Source organism: Coregonus lavaretus, assembly GCF_964263955.1.
Source record: "Coregonus lavaretus genome assembly, chromosome: 34".
Lineage (NCBI taxonomy): Eukaryota > Metazoa > Chordata > Actinopteri > Salmoniformes > Salmonidae > Coregonus > Coregonus lavaretus.
The window spans coordinates 10,730,459-10,751,314 of record NC_140021.1 but is presented as its reverse complement, the minus strand read 5'-3'; the positions used below and the strand labels follow the sequence as shown (position 1 = coordinate 10,751,314).

The 20,856-nt window shown below is 44.7% G+C and overlaps 1 protein-coding gene across 4 annotated transcripts in view; it reads right to left on the bottom strand.

The window, feature by feature from the left end:
* Positions 1-600: 600 nt before the first annotated feature.
* spata13 (spermatogenesis associated 13) overlaps positions 601-20,856 on the bottom strand; it is a 41,578-nt gene continuing 21,322 nt past the window's right edge. For 3 of the 4 annotated variants that reach the window (XM_084152265.1, XM_084152267.1, XM_084152268.1), the window contains 11 exons: positions 17,746-18,213; positions 15,948-16,092; positions 15,551-15,681; positions 14,951-15,130; positions 13,317-13,520; positions 5,900-6,079; positions 5,394-5,626; positions 5,118-5,247; positions 3,613-3,991; positions 1,471-1,545; positions 601-1,364 (listed from right to left, as the gene is read on the bottom strand). In XM_084152265.1, coding sequence (XP_084008391.1) covers positions 1,180-1,364; positions 1,471-1,545; positions 3,613-3,991; positions 5,118-5,247; positions 5,394-5,626; positions 5,900-6,079; positions 13,317-13,520; positions 14,951-15,130; positions 15,551-15,681; positions 15,948-16,092; positions 17,746-18,213 — 2,310 coding nt within the window. In that variant the 3' untranslated portion in view covers positions 601-1,179. The remainder of the gene's footprint in view (positions 1,365-1,470; positions 1,546-3,612; positions 3,992-5,117; positions 5,248-5,393; positions 5,627-5,899; positions 6,080-13,316; positions 13,521-14,950; positions 15,131-15,550; positions 15,682-15,947; positions 16,093-17,745; positions 18,214-20,856) is intronic. The other variant, XM_084152266.1, reaches the window with a different exon arrangement.

The window sequence follows — 20,856 nt, the reverse complement described above, 5'->3', positions numbered from 1 at the left end:
GGCACAGGGACATTACCTCGCGCCTCTCATATCATCCGCACGTTCGCTTCAGAGTGATATCTGTCATTTCTACTGTTCCACTCTAAAATGTCAAATATAAAGATGGAAAAAGCAGCACCCCTGTGTACTGGTTAAACCGTGCTGCTGTGGGGCGTCTCACTATCTACCCTGAGCCGCCAGGTGAATGTAACCAGATCCCACAGCACAGGTGAGGAAGCAGCGACTAGCTGGGGCTCATTCAGGGTTTCCACTAGTTACCACAGCCACAAAGTCCAAATATGGCTATATCATAAGAATTAATGAAAACAAACATTTGCTTTTTGGTCTTAATTTAAGGTTAGGGTTTGGTATAAGAAGAGACATTGTAGAAATGACTTTGTGGCTGTGGTAACTAGTGATGACCCTCATTCAGTGGGATGATGTTGATATGATTCATATGATTACAGCAGATGTGTTACATTTCCTCAGTAACCTAAGCACCAGGTGGGTTTGCTTGAAAATAAAGTCTGATCATTTGTTTGGTGGAATAAGACAATTCTGTTCCAATTGAGATAATATTTTCTCACAACCAACCAATAAAATGATTGAGAAATGCACTACTTGTATTTGGTACTTTTTGTAACATAGTTTATTTACAAAACAGTGTTAACAGGGTTACTGCATGTGTGAATGTATGTGTGTAGACTGTCCTCTGGGCATTCAGCTCTCAGAGGAGCCACTTGTGCCTTCACTAGCAGTCTAACTCCAACAGGGTCCAGCCTCAGAGAAATGAACTAAAACCAAGGTAGCAGGTGAGTACTCAACTCCTAATTGAAAAGCTAAAATGTGCTGTACATCAATGTCATAATTACATTAATACAGGTTTCTGCTGGGCGGTTGGGTATTAAGGAATCTTGGACCTACAAAAGCAGCATCTTTACCACACCAGCAACATGAGGGAGACAGTCTGTATGTATATTAACACTTACGGGAAGTCCAGGCACATATTTGAATAGACACAAATAGAAACCAGACAGATATATAACGCAAGACCCAAACAAAACATATACACACTTTAAGAGGCACACAAACACATTGATAAAACATACATTACACAAAGTAGTACGTGCACAGATACTGTCCTGAAATATGTAGGTCCATAATTGTTTTGTTTTTCTCTGAGTCCTCAGGGAGAGATCCTCACTTCCTGAACAAGGCGTGTCGGGTGACGGCGTACCACAGGTGGGAGGGCTTTCGCTTGGGCTCGGCCAATGTGAACACCTGCTGCTGAGGCACGCTGGTTGGCACAGTAACATGGCGCTGGTGAATTGGATGCAGGGGTTGGTGCTGGTGGTGTGGCGGGGCAGAGCCAGAGTAGCCTATGGCTGAGAATAAACAGTTTTTAAAACATTATTTGCAATACTAAGAGTATTTCACTGATTCCAACACCACAGCAATTGTAAGAACACAAAAGTATGATTGATTGCTTACTCTTCATTTTCCCTTGTTTGGATTTTCTTGCATTGAAGATTGCTTGTTTTCTCTGTGTTTCACTGATCTTCATTCCTGTCATGAATAAAAAGATAACAGTCAACCCAATGTCATTCAACATGCACTTACTTACATGTTCTCCTCTTGTTTTAGGTTTTATTTATTCGAAACCAAAGACAAGTGAAAGACAAAACAGTGCAGATAAAAACAGTTTACAGGTGAGGTTGGAAACACAAAAGGGCTTATATGAAAACCACACTCCCCAAAAAACAATAATAAATATATATATATATATATATATATATATATATACACACACACACACAGTGCTCAAAAAATTTAAGGGAACACTTAAACAACACATCCTAGATCTGAATGAATGAAATAATCTTATTAAATACTTTTTTCTTTACATAGTTGAATGTGCTGACAACAAAATCACACAAAAATTATCAATGGAAATCAAAAAACCCTCAAAATGAAAGTGGAAAACCACACTACAGGCTGATTCAACTTTGATGTAATGTCCTTAAAACAAGTCAAAATGAGGCTCAGTAGTGTGTGTGGCCTCCACGTGCCTGTATGACCTAACCCTACAATGCCTGGGCATGCTCCTGATGAGGTGGCGGATGGTCTCCTGAGGGATCTCCTCCCAGACCTGGACTAAAGCATCCGCCAACTCCTGGACAGTCTGGGGTGCAACGTGGCGTTGGTGGATGGAGCGAGACATGATGTCCCAGATGTGCTCAATTGGATTCAGGTCTGGGGAATGGGCGGGCCAGTCCATAGCATCAATGCCTTCCTCTTGCAGGAACTGCTGACACACTCCAGCCACATGAGGTCTAGCATTGTCTTGCATTAGGAGGAACCCAGGGCCAACCGCCCCAGCATATGGTCTCACAAGGGGTCTGAGGATCTAATCTCGGCAGTCAGGCTACCTCTGGCGAGCACATGGAGGGCTGTGCGGCCCCCCAAAGAAATGCCACCCCACACCATGACTGACCCACCGCCAAACCGGTCATGCTGGAGGATGTTGCAGGCAGCAGAACGTTCTCCACGGCGTCTCCAGACTCTGTCACGTCTGTCACATGTGCTCAGTGTGAACCTGCTTTCATCTGTGAAGAGCAAAGGGCGCCAGTGGCGAATTTGCCAATCTTGGTGTTCTCTGGCAAATGCCAAACGTCCTGCACAGTGTTGGGCTGTAAGCACAACCCCCACCTGTGGACGTCGGGCCCTCATACCACCCTCATGGAGTCTGTTTCTGACCGTTTGAGCAGACACATGCAAATTTGTGGCATGCTGGAGGTCAATTTGCAGGGCTCTGGTAGTGCTCCTCCTGCTCCTCCTTGCACAAAGGCGGAGGTAGCGGTCCTGCTGCTGGGTTGTTGCCCTCCTACGGCCTCCTCCACGTCTCCTGATGTACTGGCCTGTCTCCTGGTAGCGCCTCCATGCTCTGGACACTACGCTGACAGACACAGCAAACCTTCTTGCCACAGCTCGCATTGATGTGCCATCCTGGATGAGCTGCACTACCTGAGCCACTTGTGTGGGTTGTAGATTCTGTCTCATGCTACCACTAGAGTGAAAGCACCGCCAGCATTCAAAAGTGACCAAAACATCAGCCAGGAAGCATAGGAACTGAGAAGTGGTCTGTGGTCCCCACCTGCAGAACCACTCCTTTATTGGGGGTGTCTTGCTAATTGCCTATAATTTCCACCTGTTGTCTATTCCATTTGCACAACAGCATGTGAAATGTATTGTCAATCAGTGTTGCTTCCTAAGTGGACAGTTTGATTTCACAGAAGTGTGATTGACTTGGAGTTACATTGTGTTGTTTAAGTGTTCCCTTTATTTTTTTGAGCAGTATATATATATATATATATATATATATATATATATATATATATATATATATATGTTTCAATCAGTTAAACAAAGCATACTAATTATAATTGTACATGATAGACTCAGTATACAAAAAAACTAACATTGTTTTTGTGTGTGCATGAGTGAGTGTGTGTAAGAGTTAGGCTACATGGAGGAGACATGGGAAACACCTTTCCCATCTTCTCAACAACCCCTCTTCTAGTCTGCTTCCATTTCCTCTTCCCTCCTCAGTCTCTCCTTCCCACTCCTTCTCACCTATCTCCTGGTCCTCCTGTACCCTCCGTCTCTCCCTAGCAAAGGCCTGCAGCCAGCGATGTCTATCCTGGGGCTTCCTGCAGCAGAGGTAACACAGGGTCTCCAGGGTGGAGCTGTTCCGGAGCCGCAGGGCGTTCCTCAGCGAGATGCCCAGCTCGGGGTCCCTGCCGTCGGGCATCTGCAGCACCGATGTGTGGTCCATATCTAGGCGGCCGCGGTAGTGCAGCAGGTCGCGGCGCAGCACGTCCTTCTTACAGAACACCAGCTGGTGGTCGAACAGGAAGAAGCTGCGCTGCTGCGTCTTGTTGCCCTGCCGGACGATCCGGGTGAGTTCTCCAGAGTGGATCAGCTCCGAGCTGCGCTCCAGGACATCCGTTCCCTGGGAGAGACCACACACAGACAGGGAGGGGGTGAACCAGAATCTGGGCAGCGGAGACGACAATAAATATGACTCGTCTCCTCTCTAGCCCAGTTAGCTACCATTCATTTTCCCATTAGACAGCTCTGCAAGCGTTGTCAAAATACGTTAGTTACTCACCAAATATGGAGTTTCGCAGAGCAACTATCGTCATTTACTGCAGTCACACCCAGTATGTACTTCCAAAAAAAGGTCTACACAAAAATGTACATGTGCCAAATCCACCTCTTCCGAAAGATCTCCAAAAACATACCCTATATGGTCTACTTAATCTACTTGCATTAAATATTATTGCATTCCATGTAGCACATTGTGAAACAACAGGTTGATGACATTCATACACTATTGTAGATGATAAAATCAATGATCTTTAGTGATAGTGTACTGCTGCTGGATCAGCCGACCTGTACATGGTAGTACTTTTACTGTACATGGTAGATTTTATTGGTGGTACCGAAGAGGTGATTTGGCGCATGGTCAAGAACAATACTGAGATTCTTTCCAGACAAGACAATTTTTTGGTTGCTTGTACATTTTTATTTAGACCCTTTTTTGGAAGTACATACCGGGCGTGACAGCAGTAAATGACGATAGTTGCTCAGTGAAACTCCATATTTGGAGAGTAACTAACGTATTTTGACAACGCTTGCAGAGCTGTCTAATGGGAAAATGAATGGTAGCTAACTGGGCTAGAGAGGAGACGAGTCATATTCATCGTCTCCTCCTCTGCCCAGATACTGGTTTAGAGAGGGGGTTGCATTTTTCAGATCATTGATTGAGTCAGTGCTATCTGGGATCCTTGGGAAGTCTACCCTAAACCCTAACACGTAACTATTTTAAATGTCAACTTCAATGGGGTAGGGACGTCCCAAGGAACCCGGTTAGCATGGACCCATCTTAAATGACACCTTACGTCCCACACTGTGTACCACTGAGTACAGGAGACGAGCACAAGGTCTAAATGGTTTTCGATGCAAATGGAAATGCAAAGCCTTAACATAAACACTGTAATAGCCATGTAATAATATGGTTGTAACACGATTCTGCTACAGTAACGATAATGTAATAATGTAGTGAGGAGCCTCACCTCCCAGCGTAGGATAGCCACCTGCCAGTGAGCGATGGCATCGATACTCTCCAGCCTCCTTTTCCCCTCGTTGATCAGGCTCGCCACGTTCTTCATCGCCTTGTACGCGTCACTCACTCCACCGTAGTCACTACAGCACACAACATCAACAGCATTGGAGTGTGTGAAAAGGTTGCCGTGTGTATACGTGTGTGTGTGTGTGTGTGTGTGAGTGGGTATATGTTGTGAAGTTTGTAAAGAAAAAAAAAAAAGTGGCCAGTGTGTGTTGTGACTTACCTGTGGTCTTTGGGGGTGTATTTGAGCAGCTCTCCCAGCTGCAGGGGGTACTTGCAGATCTTCTGGACGGGCGTGAGCAGGAAGCCGGCGATGGAGATGTCAATCATCTGCTGCAGCAACCGGCAGGCCTCAAAGAAGTGCTTGTACCTGCCCAGCTTCATGAGGCGCTGCAGCTCCCCACACGCTGCAGGGTGGGTGTTACAGTACTCAGAGTAGATGGAGAAGCCCTCGCCCTGAGAGAGAGGAGGATGGGGGGGTGAGTGAAGAGGGAGAGAGTGGGTAAGGAAGGAAAGAGGGGGGGTGGGGTGGGTGAGGAGGAAAAGCGGGAGGGAGAGAGGAGGCGAAATAGTTAAATACCAAAAGGGGATGTGACTGCGTTGAAATGTATACTGTGTAATGTATTCAGGGATCAAAAAGATAATGGTATGGAAAAACGCTGGATCCAATTCTGAAAAAAGTGTGTGTGTGTGACGTGTGTGTGTGTGTGTACAAAGGGTATAACGTACCTGTAAGAGGAAACAGGCTCCTATCTCACTGAGGTGAGGCTGGTCTGTGTTGTACTTCTTCTCCAGGTCTTTGAGGAACTGTCTCTGGAACTTGTAGATGTCCTCGATGTTACTGAAGATAGTCTTCAGCTGCAGCTCAGTGAACATGCCCGGGTGTTTACGACACTGACGGATATAGCCCTGGGAAAAGCATTAGACATTTTCTGGCTTAAGTGGTGGGCGTGGCAGGGGCAGGGGCGTGGTCAATGGTGTGGTCGCCGATCAAACATGTTAGAGGCCCTCCTGTTGGCCGCAGTGACAAAATGTAGATGTTTTAAAGCTAATTTGTACAATTATACACATTTTTCCATGAGACAGAGAAAATGTGCAGTTTTAAAACTAATTTCCTGCAATTCTACACATTTCACCATGGCTTATGCTATCTGAGCGAATCGAACAAACAAAATCAATGGGGGCCCCATGCCATGACAGAAATACTCCTAAATGCATAATTTTTTTAAATTTTAGATTCTCCCCGACTGTCTAGCTTTTATTTTGGTGATTGTTAGTTCTCAAAGATGATCTTATAAAAAAAAATACAGTACCAGTCAAAAGTTTGGACACACCTACTCATTCAAGGGTTTTTCTTTATTTTGACTATTTTCTACATTGTAGAATAATAGTGAAGACATCAAAACAATGAAATAACACATTTGGAATCATATATTAACCAAAAAAGTGTTAAACAAAACAAAATATATTTCATATTTGAGATTCTTCAAAGTAGCCACCCTTTGCCTTGATGACAGTTTTGCACACTCTTGGCATTCTCTCAACCAATTCACCTGGAATGCATTTCCAACAGTCTTGAAGGAGTTGCCATATATGCTGAGCACTTGTTGGCTGCTTTTCCTTCACTCTGAGGTCCAACTCATCCCAAACCATCTCAAATGGGTTGAGGTCGGGTGATTGTGGAGGCCAGGTCACCGGATAAAGCACTCCATCACCTCTCCTTCTTGGTCAAATAGCCCTTACACAGCCTGGAGGTGTGTTTTGGGTCATTGTCCTGTTGAAAAACAAATTATAGTCCCACTAAGCGCAAACCAGTTGGGATGGCGTAGCTCTGCAGAATGCTGTGGTAGCCATGCTGGTTAAGTGTGCCTTGAATTCTAAATAAATCACAGACCGTGTCACCAGCAAAGCACCCGCACACCATCACACCTCCTCCTCCATGCTTCACGGTGGGAACCACACATGCGGAGATCATCCGTTCACCTACTCTGAATCTCACAAAGACACAGTGGTTGGAACTAAAAATCTCAAATTTGGACTCATCAGACCAAAGGACAGATTTCCACAGGTCTGATGTCCATTGCTCGTGTTTCTTGGCCCAAGCAAGTCTCTTTTTCTTATTGGTGTCCTTTAGTAGTGGTTTCTTTGCAACAATTCGACCATGAAGGCCTGATTCACACAGTCCCCTCTGAACAGTTGATGTTGAGATGTGTCTGTTACTTGAACTTTGTGAAGCATTTATTTGGGCTGCAATCTGAGGTGCAGTTAACTCTAATAAACTTATCCTCTGCAGCAGAGATAACTCTGGGTCTTCCATTCCTGTGGTGGTCCTCATGAGAGCCAGTTTCATCATAGCGCTTGACGGTTTTTGCGACTGCACTAGAAGAAACTTTCAAAGTTATTGACATTTTCCGGATTTACTTTCCTTCATGTCTTAAAGTAATGATGGACTGTCGTTTCTATTTGCTTATTTGAGCTGTTCTTGCCATAATATGGACTTGGTCTTTTACCAGATAAGGCTATCTTCTGTATACCAACCTTACCTTGTCACAAACGCATTAAGAAAGAAAGAAATTCCACAAACCATGTATTTAGATTGTAGGTAGGTATTGTAGTTAGGTATTGTAGGTAGTTTATCTAGGTAGTTATTGTAGGTAAGTATTGTATTCGGCTGAGCCCGGTGAAGCACGAGGCTAGCTAACCCACTGCCTGGACCAATAAAGCTAGCTAGCTAGCGGGTAGCTACTGGTAACTATTAGCAACTGTGGATGTTATTTCACGCTTAAGAGTATCTGTAATTATGCCAGCTAGCTACCTACCATTCAGCTGTTTTTCTAACCTCATTATCTGAAGCGTTAACGTTAGGTAGTTAGTAGCTACTGTACTTGAAATTTAGCTAGCTTGTTGCTACCTGGATCGCTAACTAAACAATAGCTGGAACGACCTAGCTGTAATGTTTGGAGACGCTTTCTCTCCGTTGGGACAGACGCAAACTGGCTAAATCGATTCAGTAGCTAGCTTTACACTAGGGTAAGTTATAACCTACATTTATTTTTATTTTATTTTTACATACTGGTAACCAGAGTCGTTCAACAGGAATTCAAGACATGGGTGACTAGTTAACGTTAGCTTGGCTCTCTCTGTGTGTTTCGTTGACAGAGAGCAATGGCTAGCTAATATGCGAACTATTCTAGCTAGCTAACTAACTGGCTGAATAAGTTGACGATGTACTCACTCAAACTGTCAAAACTAACCCCAAAACTTTACACAACGTTAGACACGGACACGAATGATCTGTTTAGCGTGTTAACACACTATTGGTAGTTTGTTGTAACCGAGTATTGGTGCTAAACCGTGTTATTGGAAGCTAGCATGCTAGTTAGCTATGGCGTCATAGGATACGGTGCCCTGGGCGGTTTTCACGGAAGAATACTGTACCAAGTCAGCTAGCTGAATAAACTAAGTTAGAGTCTATTCCTAGAAAACATTGAACCGCTGTAGTTTACAACAATTATAATTTCTAAAGTGGAAGTTGGGAGAGTTATATTTGAGTGTTTCCGTGAAAAGTAAGTGAGGGAGGCCCCGCTTTCCCAGATGTTTAGTTAATTTCATTCCGATCTCCTTTGCATTATTGTAGCCTTTTCTGTAGCCTGTGAACTATGCGTCTGTCTATCCCCGTTCTCTCCTCTCTGCACAGGCCATACAAACGCTTCACACCGCGTGGCTGCTGCCACTCTAATCTGGTGGTCCCTGCGCGCACGACCCACGTGGAGTTCCAGGTCTCCGGCAGCCTCTGGAACTGCCATTCTGCGGCCAACAAGGCAGAGTTCATCTCAGCCTATGCTACCCTCCACTCCCTCGACTTCTTGGCGCTGACGGAAACATGGATTACCACAGAAAACACTGCTACTCCTACTGCTCTTTCCTCATCTGATCATGTGTTCTCGCATACCCAGAGAGCATCTGGTCAGCGCGGCGGTGGCACAGGAATCCTCATCTCTCCCAAGTGGACATTCTCTCTTTTCCCCCTGACCCATCTGTCTATCTCCTCATTTGAATTCCATGATGTCACAGTCACTAGCCCATTCAAGCTTAACATCCTTATCATTTATCGCCCTCCAGGTTCCCTTGGAGAGTTCATCAATGAGCTTGACGCCTTGATAAGTTCCTTTCCTGAGGATGGCTCACCCCTCACAGTTCTGGGTGACTTTAACCTCCCTACGTCTGCCTTTGACTCATTTCTCTCTGCCTCCTTCTTTCCACTCCTTTCCTCTTTTGACCTCACGCTCTCACAAGGCTCACGCTTGACCTCATCTTTACTAGATGCTGTTCTTCTACTAATCTCACTGCAACTCCCCTCCAAGTCTCCGACCACTACTTTGTATCCTTTTCTCTCTCGCTCTCCTTCAACACTACTCACTCTGCCCCTACTCAGTTGGTAATGTGCCGTCGCAACCTTCACTCTCTCTCTCCCGCTACTCTCTCCTCTTCCGTCCTATCATCTCTTCCCTCTGCTAAATCCTTCTCCCTCCAATCTCCTGATTCTGCCTCCTCAACCCTCCTCTCCTCCCTTTCTGCATCTTTTGACTCTCTATGTCCCCTATCCTCTTGGCCGGCTCGGTCCTCCCCTCCTGCTCCGTGGCTTGACGACTCATTGCGAGCTCACAGAACAGGGCTCCGGGCAGCCGAGCGGAAATGGAGGAAAACTAGACTCCCTGCGGACCTATCATCTTTTCACTCCCTCCTCTCTACATTCTCTTCCTCTGTTTCTGCTGCTAAAGCCACTTTCTACCACTAAATGTCAAGCCTCTGCCTCTAACCCTAGGAAGCTCTTTGCCACCTTCTCCTCCCTGCTGAATCCTCCTCCTCCCCCTCCCTCTCTGTGGATGACTTCGTCAACCATTTTGAAAAGAAGGTTGACGACATCCGATCCTCATTTATTAAGTCAAATGACACCGCTGGTCCTGCTCACACTTGTGACGGCCGGCCGCCCAACAACCTGCCCGCTTGACCCTATCCCCTCCTCTCTTCTCCAGACCATTTCCGGAGACCTTCTCCCTTACCTCACCTCGCTCATCAACTCATTCTTGACCGCTGGCCATGTCCCTTCCGTCTTCAAGAGAGCGAGAGTTGCACCCCTCCTCAAAAAACCTACACTCGATCCCTCCGATGTCAACAACTACAGACCAGTATCCCTTCTTTCTTTTCTCTCCAAAACTCTTTAGCGTGCCGTCTCTAGCCAACTCTCCTGCTATCTCTCTCAGAATGACCTTCTTGATCCAAACCAGTCAGGTTTCAAGACTGGTCATTCAACTGAGACTGCTCTTCTCTGTGTCACGGAGGCTCTCCACACTGCTAAAGCTAACTCTCTCTCCTCTGCTCTTATCCTTCTAGACCTATCTGCTGCCTTTGATACTGTGAACCATCAGATCCTCCTCTCCACCCTCTCCGAGTTGGGCATCTCCGGCGCTGCTCACTCTTGGATTACGTCCTACCTGACAGGTCGCTCCTACCAGGTGGCGTGGCGAGAATCTGTCTCTGCACCACGTGCTCTCACCACTGGTGTCCCCCAGGGCTCAGTTCTAGGCCCTCTCCTATTCTCTCTATACACCAAGTCACTTGGCTCTGTCATATCCTCACATGGTCTCTCCTATCATTGCTACGCAGACGACACACAACTAATTTTCTCCTTTCCCCCTTCTGATAACCAGGTGGCGAATCGCATCTCTTCATGTCTGGCAGACATATCAGTGTGGATGTCGGATCACCAGCTCAAGCTGAACCTCGGCAAGACGGAGCTGCTCTTCCTCCCGGGGAAGGACTGCCCGCTCCATGATCTTGCCATCACGGTTGACAACTCCATTGTGTCCTCCTCCCAGAGTGCAAATAACCTTGGCGTGACCCTGGACAACACCCTGTCGTTCTCCACTAACATCAAAGCGGTGACCCGATCCTGCAAGTTCATGCTCTACAACATTTGCAGAGCACGACCCTACCTTACACAGAAAGCGGCACAGGTCCTAATCCAGGCACTTGTCATCTCCCGTCTGGATTACTGCAACTCGCTGTTGGCTGGGCTCCCTGCCTGTGCCATTAAACCCCTACAACTTATCCAGAACGCTGCAGCCCGTCTGGTGTTCAACCTTCCCAAGTTCTCTCATGTCACCCCGCTCCTCCGCACACTCCACTGGCTTCCAGTTGAGGCTTGCATCTACTACAAGACCATGGTGCTTGCCCTACGGAGCTGTGAGGGGAACGGCACCTCCTTACCTTCAGGCTCTGATCAGACCCTACACCCAAACGAGGGCACTACGTTCATCCACCTCTGGCCTGCTAGCCCCCCTACCTCTACGGAAGCACAGTTCCCGCTCAGCCCAGTCAAAGCTATTCGCTGCTCTGGCACCCCAATGGTGGAACAAGCTCCCCCACGACGCCAGGACAGCGGAGTCACTGACCACCTTCCGGAGACACTTGAAACCCTACCTCTTTAAGGAATACTTGGAATAGTATAAAAGTAATCCTTCTACCCACCCCCCCCCATAAAAAAAAAAGTGGTTGTCCCACTGGCTATCATAAGTTGAATGCACCAATTTGTAAGTCGCTCTGGATAAGAACGTCTGCTAAATGACGTAAATGTAAACAAGGCACACCTGTTAATTGAAATGCATTCCTGGTGACTACCTCATGAAGCTGGTTGAGAAAATGCCAAGAGTGTGCAAAGCTGTCATCAAGGCAAAGGGTGGCTACTTTAAAGAATCTCAAATATATTTTCATTTAACACTATTGGTTACTACATAATTCCATGTGTTATATCATCGTTTTGATGGCTTCACTATTATTCTACAACGTAGAAAATAGTCAAAATAAAGAAAAACCCTTGAATGAGTAGGTGTGTCCAAACTTTTGACTGGTACTGTATATAGGTCCATTAACCTCTTAAGGATCTGACCCTTTTTTCCCAATTTTTGCCTAAAATGACATACCCAAATCTAACTACCTGTAGTTCAGGACCTGAAGCAAGGATATGCAAATTCTTGATACCATTTGAAAGGAAACACTTTGAAGTTTGTGGAAATGTGAAATTAATGTAGGAGAATAACACATTAGATCTGGTAAAAGATAATACAAACAAAAAAACATGCATTTTCTATTTATTTATCTTTGAAATGCAAGAGAAAGGCCACAATATAATATTGCAATTTAGATTTTGGCCACTACATGGCAGCAGTGTGTGCAAAGTTTCAGATTGATCCAGTGAAGCACTGCAATACTGGACTATTTTGTATCAAGTCTGCCCAAATTGGTCAATTGATACATTTTGAAGTACCGTACATAACTATAGAGAACATACAAAAATGATATGGTAATACAAAATGTAAGTTTACACACTCCCAGGAATGTCATACATGATGGGTCATTAACTTATACACTAACTTTCACACATCTAGATGGCCGGGCGGGGTGGGTGTGGAGCCAGAGACAGCAGGGGTTCAAACTGTAGAACCCAGTTCCTACATTTGAATATAAAAATGGATTTTATCAAACAAAACTATGCTACATTTTATCATTGGGCATCTCAGTATGACAAATCAGAGCAAGATTACTGAATGTAAGTACATTATGTACCTTCAGAGGTGAATATATCAACCCAGTTGCCGTGATACGTTTTTTGTTGTTGTGCACTCGCCTCAAACAATAGCATGGTATGTTTTCACTGTAATAGCTACTGTAAATTGGACAGTGCAGTTAGATTAACAAGAATTTAAGCTTTCCGCCCATATAAGACATGTCTGTCCTGGAAAGTCTGCTGTTACTTACAACAGTCATGCTAATCACATTAGCGCACGTTAGCTCAACCGTCCTGTATACGGGACACCGATCCCGTAGAGGTTAACTTTTCTACATACTTCATATCTGGTTTTAGTCGTTTAAGTTAACACTGAAAAAACTAACACTCAATACTTTTCTATGCAGAAAGAACCGCTGACATAGATGTGTTCAATGCAAGGTTTGACCAGCAGGGGGAGCCAATTGGCAGAAAAGCTGGTGGAAATCCAGAGCCGTAGTTGTAATGTCAGTGATGATGGAGGAAAGAGAACGGTTAGGGTCGGTTAATGTTTGTGGTTGTGGTCGAGCTTCCACCCACCTCACAGATGTCCCGGAGATGTTTGATGTAGATGCGTTCAGTGTTCATGATCTCTTTGACCACATTAGTCCTCATCTGCTCGCGGTGCTCTGCGCTGTGTGTGTGAGTGTGTGTGTCCCGGGGGGCAGTGTGTGGGTCCTCTTGGTCCAGAGCACAACTCTCTACACTCTCCGCTCCTGAGTCCTCCTCCTGGTTCACACGCACCTGTCAAATCACACACACACACCCACGTTACCAGGGCAACCACAGAGTCACAGTCCACCTAGTTAACTAGCACCTACAAATTAAACTTAACCCAACCTACATCCCTATGGTAACATTGGAAACACCATGTATGGTTAACAAGCCCCTGTCCGTCAACAACAATCACCAATAGGGGCAATTACCAAGCGGTCACCTACCTGTCAATTAACTGGCCTCGCCATGGTTACCATAGCTTGCCTTATTAAGACTCAACTGTCAATCAACACGTCACCAGGGAAACCACTGAAACCTCTGAACCCCTCAGCCCTTGAACACACACTACCAAGGGGCAGGGTTGGCACTAAGCCAGTTTCAGAGCCTTTGGCTGGGAGGGTCTACAGTAAACATAAATTACGCAGGGAGGTCAGTGTCCACTTAGATAAAACATGGATACTTCTTATATTTCAATGACCCAACTATCATGTCTTGTACAGACAGTTGTTTTGTTTGTGGCCCTTTTTTTTGTTGCTTTATGGCCTGATCTGTATCTTGGTGGGCCCCGTGTAGCTCAGTTGGTAGAGCATGGCGCCCACGGGGGGCCAGTATGAGAGAAAAAAAATGGAGGGAAAAAAATGAAAAAATGTATGCACTCACTAACTGTAAGTCGCTCTGGATAAGAGCATCTGCTAAATGACTAAAATGTCAAATGTGTTGTGTAAAAATAATCAATAAAAACATGTTGAAGAAATTGTGAATAATTTACTTTGATTTTTTTTTCTTTTCAATGCAACAGGGTTAGTGCACTAAACAGATTTATTGCGAATAAAAATCAGTGCGTGATGACGTAGTGCACACAAAATGCACTTTTTCACTTAAATTTTCATGTCCCGAATTAAAATCTAAAGTTTAATGTGTTTCCATCACATTTTCAACTCTACCGATACTTTTGTCACAAAAACTGTTGCGTTAAATAGCAAATGTGCCTACTCTGGTCTTGGTACCTGCGCTCTAGCCAACAGCTGGCAGATACAGTGCGGGTAGACTGTGTGGGTAGGCTAGTCTACATTATGAGATTATTATGGATAAGAGCAAGAATATGTTTATTTGTCAAACAGCAGTCAAGCATCTATCATCTTGTCACCAGAATAAGACCATTGATATTTATTGGAAAGGAGCATCAAGATCACCATGCACTTTCACCACCCTGTGAAATTCATCATAACTTATTTAAACTGTAGCCTAATAAACTACATGGTTTACCGCCATGTCTCGCATAGTACATTTTACCGACACAAAATGATCCCACCATGTCGAACAAATGATCTGCCGGCATTCATAAAATTGTACCGAAACTTCCTGTTTCCATCACAGCTGTCGTGATTCATTTTTTATACAGTATGACTTTACTCACATAAAAACTGTGGATGGAAAAGTGGTTATAGTGGTTTTACCCTGACGAAGCTAGAGGGGAACCAGGCCTCCCTGTCTGCCCCCATGCCCCACCACCAGTCCTTGTGAGGGGCCTCCAGCACCCGGATCACATCCCCCGCCTTGAACGCCAGCTCCTGCTCCTCCATCGTCACATGGTCCCACAGGGCCTCCGCATACACCGCTTGACCCTGGCTTATCCACTGACACACACACACACGAAGATAAAATACCCAATTACATACGTCAGACATGGCTGAAGATTTTCCAGTTAAAGAAATGAGAAGAGTCACATTATTCATTCCTTTCCCCCCTGATGTTTCTCTGTACTCAGAGTTACAGAGTCAGGGTTACTGAGTTATGTAATGACAGACACGCACAGATAAATACAGAATTACATGCACAGCATACTCATGTCCGACACACAGATTATGCTTGGACTTGGACACCAGAGCTGTGTCCAGATCAGTCACACACACACATAGAAATACACACATCAGGGATGACTTGGCAGAAACGGCATGTTGACTTGGAGAGACGTTACGTCTGTTGCCAGGAACGGTTGCAGAACATCGGCGTTGCTGAACACACTCTGCAGGTAAACACACAGGTAGGCAGCTCACCTGGCTGAGAGCAGACAGCTCCACCCCAGGCTGCAAGTACGTTGTGACATCACTGAGCTCATCAAAGCTCCCCTCCTCCTCACTCACACTGTCACCATCCACCGCTGCACAACACTCTGAGCCGGCATCTGCTTTGGGGAGGAGAGTACAGTTACACACATTAGACATGCTCACACACACAAAGAGGGTAAACACATACTTTTACTTTACACACTCACTTTCAAAGAGCTCTTCTGCTTTGCTGTTCTTTTACAGACAGTAGACCCACTCTGCCTCTCATTCACACACACACACACCCTCACCACTCGACCCCACTCTGCCTCATTCTCACACACACAGACATGCGCTCTCCATCTTTATTCCTCTCTTTCACACACAGACACACACACACCCTCACCACTGAGGACTCTGTGTAGTTTGCGTCGTCCGAGGTGGTCCAGTCCGATGGGGGTGCTCTGGGAGAAGGTTGAGGGGCGGAACCTGGCCGACACCGCTCTGTAGGGGGGCACCTGGTGGGATGGGACAGGGGGGCGCGACAGGGCCTAGAGGGACATGGAGAGGACAGTGTTCGGGCCTTTGGGAACATCCAGGGGTTTTGCATCTCAATCACAAACAGGGCATTATTTAACATACTGGGCATTTCCTCTGGAATACACTGTAACAGGTGGCATTATAAACGCAACATGCAACCATTTCAAAGATTTTACTGAGTTACAGTTCATATAAGGAAATCAGTCAATTGAAATACATTCATTAGGCCCTAATCTATGGATTTCACATGACTGGGAATACAGATATGTATCTGTTGGTCACAGATACCTTAAAAAAAAGTAGGGGTGTGGATCAGAAAACCAGTCAGTATCTGGTGTGACCACCTTTTGCCTCATGCAGCGCGACACATCTCCTTCGCATAGAGTTCATCAGGCTGTTGATTGTGGCCTGTGGAATGTTGTCCCACTCCTCTTCAATGGAGAAGTTGCTGGATATTGGCGGGAACTGGAACACGCTGTCGTACACGTCGATCCAGAGCATCCCAAACATGCTCAATGGGTGATATGTCTGGTGGGTATGCAGGCATTGAAGAACTGGGACATTTTCAGCTGCCAGGAATTGTGTACAGATCCTTGTGACATGGGGCCGTGCATTATCATGCTGAAACATGAGGTGATGGCGGCGGATGAATGGCACTACAATGGGCTTCAGAATCTCGCCACCGTATAGCTGTGCATTCAAAATGCCATCGATAAAATGCAAATGTGTTTGTTGTCTGTAACTTATGCCTGTCCATACCATAACCCCACCGCCACCATGCGGCACTCTGTTCACAACGTTGACATCAGCAAACCGCTCGCCCACACGACGCCATACACACGGTCTGCCATCTGCCCAGTACAGTTAAAACCGGGATTAATCCGTGAAGAGCACACTAATCCAACATGCCAGTGGCCATCGAAGGTGCGCATTTTCCCACTGAAGTCAGTTACGATACCGAACTGCAGTCAGGTCAAGACCCTGGTGAGGACGATGAGCAGGCAGATGAGCTTCCCTGAGACGGTTTCTGACAGTTTGTGCAGAAATTATTCGGTTGTGCAAACCCACAGTTTCATCAGCTGTCTAGGTGGCTGGTCTCAGACGATCCCGCAGGTGAAGAAACTGGATGTGAAGGTCCTGGGCTGGAGTGGTTACATAAGGTCTGCAGTTGAGGCCAGTTGGACGTACTGCCAAATTCTCTAAAACGACGTTGGATGTGGTTTATGGTAGAGAAATGAACATTAAATTCTCTGGCAACAACTCTGTTGGCCATTCCTGCAGTCAGCATGCATATTGCGGCATTGTGTTGTGTGACAAAACTGCACATTTTAGAGTGGCCTGTGTAATGATCATGTTGTTTAATTAGCTTATTGATATGCCACACCTGTCAGGTGGATGCATTATCTTGGCAAAGGAGAAATGCTCACTAACAGGGATATAAACTAATTTGTGCACAACATTTGAGAGAAATAAGCATTTTGTGCATATAGAACATTTCTGGGATCTTTTATTTCAGCTCATGAAACATGGGACCAACACTTTACATGTTGTGTTTATATTTCTGTTCAGTAATGTAACATACATACATACATACATACATACATACATACATATATACACACACACACACACATCTAGCCATTGTTTAGAGGTGAGTTGCTTACAGAAGGCAGACTGTCCTCTCTCTCCTCAGCTCCAGGTGAAGAGTACAGAGCCACTCCTCCAATAACAGACGTGGGCCGTCTCCTCCGGCACTGGAGATCTCCATTCATATTGTAGTTCTCTGGGCTGTCTCTGTCCTGCGAGCCTCCATTGCTTTTGTAGTCCTGACAGGGAGTTCCATTTGTAGTCCTCTCCTTAGGATGTAGCTCAGTCTCCTCCTCGGGGATGGCGTACTTCCTGGCTACCAGCTGAGCGTAGTCAGAGATTGGCCGAGGCCTCGATCGGCCAGCCCTTCGCCTGGGGATGAAGGACGTGGACGTTTCTGTGGAACCTATTTTCATCAGTGACATGGGTGAGGTGGGAGACTCTGGGGGACATGTTGGTGTGAGAGAAGGGGTACCGGTGGCTGAAGGAGGGGGCGTCTCTTTACCCCCTAATAGTGCCTCTCTGCCCTGTTCGTCTAATGTACCCTGAAGGTGAGAGCAAAGGTGAAAGGTCAATGAGAAGCCCCACAATGTTTGCCTCTAACAAACATCTGCAGGAAAGAACGTCAATCAAAAACAGAGCATGCCGTTTAGTTGACGTGTCATTAATGTGGAAAGTTAGTACTAATGTGTTTGGACTCTGTAATATGGAATATATCTTTGCACATTATTTTCCCCCATATCACATTACCTCAAGAAATAAAAAGCTCTTATCAAATTGTATGTGTACACACAAGTAGGAGCGATAGCAGAGTACATATTTCTTTCTATTTAGGTTCCTGGCCATTTGAGAAATAGCGCAATGTTTAGTCTGTAACTGACCTGAAAGCTTACTACTGTAATGTGTACTGTTCTGGTTTAGGCTAGTTTGACATTGGTATTGGTTTGTCAGAAGAGAGAGGGGTAAATCCATTTGAATTCAATCACTTTTTGACAGCACCCCTTATAATTTGGACGAAACCTTCCATACATACAGTGCCTTCAAAAAGTATTCATACCCCTTGACCTTTCCACATTTTGTTGTGTTACAGCCTGAATTCAAAATTGATTAAATGTTTTTTTTATCTCACCCATTTACTACACACAATACCCCATATGATGACAAAGTGAAAACATGTTTAGACATTTGTACTAATTTATTGAAAATTAAATACAGAAATCTATTTTACATAAGTATTCACACCCCTGAGTCAATACATGTTAGAATCACCTTTGGCAGTGATTATAGCTGTGAGTCTTTCTGGGTAAGTCTCTACCAGCTCTCCACACCTGGATTGTACAATATTTGCCAATTATTCTCTTCAAAATTATTCAAGCTCTGTCAAATTGGTTGTTGATCATTGCTAGACAGCCATTTTCAAGTCTTGCAATAGATTTCCAAGCAGATTTAAGTCCAAACTGTAACTCGGCCACTCAGGAACATTCACTGTCTTGGTAAGCAATTCCAGTGTAGATTTGGTCTTGTGTTTTAGGTTATTGTCCTGCTGAAAAGTGAATTCATCTCCCAGTGTCTGGTGGAAAGCAGACTGAACCAGATTTTCCTCTAGGATTTTGCCTGTGCTTAGCGCCATTCCGTTTCTTCTTTATACTGAAAAACTCCCCAGTTCTTAGCGATTACAAGCATACCCATAACATGATGCAGCCACCACCATGCTTGAAAATATGGAGAGTGGTACTCAGTAATGTGTTGTATTGGATGTGCCCCAAACATAACACTTTCTATTCAGGACAAAAAGTTAATTGCTTTGTCAATCTTTTGCAGTATTACTTTAGTGCCTTGCTGCAAACAGGATGCATGTTGTAGAATATTTTTATTCTGTTAGGATTCCTTATTTTCACTGTTAATTAGGTTAGTATTGTGGAATAACTACAATGTTGTTGATCCATCCTCAGTTCTCTCCTATCACAGCCATTCAACTCTAACTGTTTTAAAGTCACCATTGGCCTCATGGTGAAACCCCTGACCGGTTTCCTTCCTCTCCGGCAACTATGTTAGGAAGGACGCCTGTATCTTTGTAGTGACTGGGTGTATTGATACATCATCCAAAGTGTAATTGATAACTTCCCCATGCTCAAAGGGATATTCAATTTCTGTTACAGATAATTGTATGTGTGGGGTACAGAGACGAGGAAGTCATTCAAAAATCATGTTACACACTATTATTGCACAGAGTGAGTCCATGCAACTTATGTGACTTGTTAAGCAACTTCTTACTCCTGAACTTATTTAGGATTGCCATAACAAAGGGTTTGAACACTTATTGACTCAAGACATTTCAGCTTTTCATTTTTTATTAATGTGTAAACATTTGTAAAAACATAATTCCATTTTGACATTATGGGGTATTGTGTGTAGGCCAATGACCAAAAATCTCAATTTAATCCATTTAAAATTCAAGCTGTAAAAAAAGATGTGGAAAAAGTCAAGTGGTGTGAGTACTTTGAGGGCACTGTATTTGCCAAATGTAGAAGTGCTCAGAAAGAAAATGTTTGGACCTGAATGCCAAAACATTCAAGAGATAAAGGTGTTCAAAGTTGACCCATTTTGCATACCCCACCATACTATGAGACATCCATGTCTTCATCACTGAAAAACATTTTTTAAATAAAAAAACAAAAAAACACAAAACTAAATATATATATATATATATATATATACACTGCTCAAAAAAATAAAGGGAACACTTAAACAACACATCCTAGATCTGAATGAATGAAATAATCTTATTAAATACTTTTTTCTTTACATAGTTGAATGTGCTGACAACACAATCACACAAAAATGATCAATGGAAATCAAATGTATCAACCCATGGAGGTCTGGATTTGGAGTCACCCTCAAAATTAAAGTGGAAAACCACACTACAGGCTGATCCAACTTTGATGTAATGTCCTTAAAACAAGTAAAAATTATGCTCAGTAGTGTGTGTGGCCTCCACGTGCCTGTATGACCTCCCTACAACGCCTGGGCATGCTCCTGATGAGGTGGCGGATGGTCTCCTGAGGGATCTCCTCCCAGACCTGGACTAAAGCATCCGCCAACTCCTGGACAGTCTGTGGTGCAACGTGGCGTTGGTGGATGGAGCGAGACATGATGTCCCAGATGTGCTCAATTGGATTCAGGTCTGG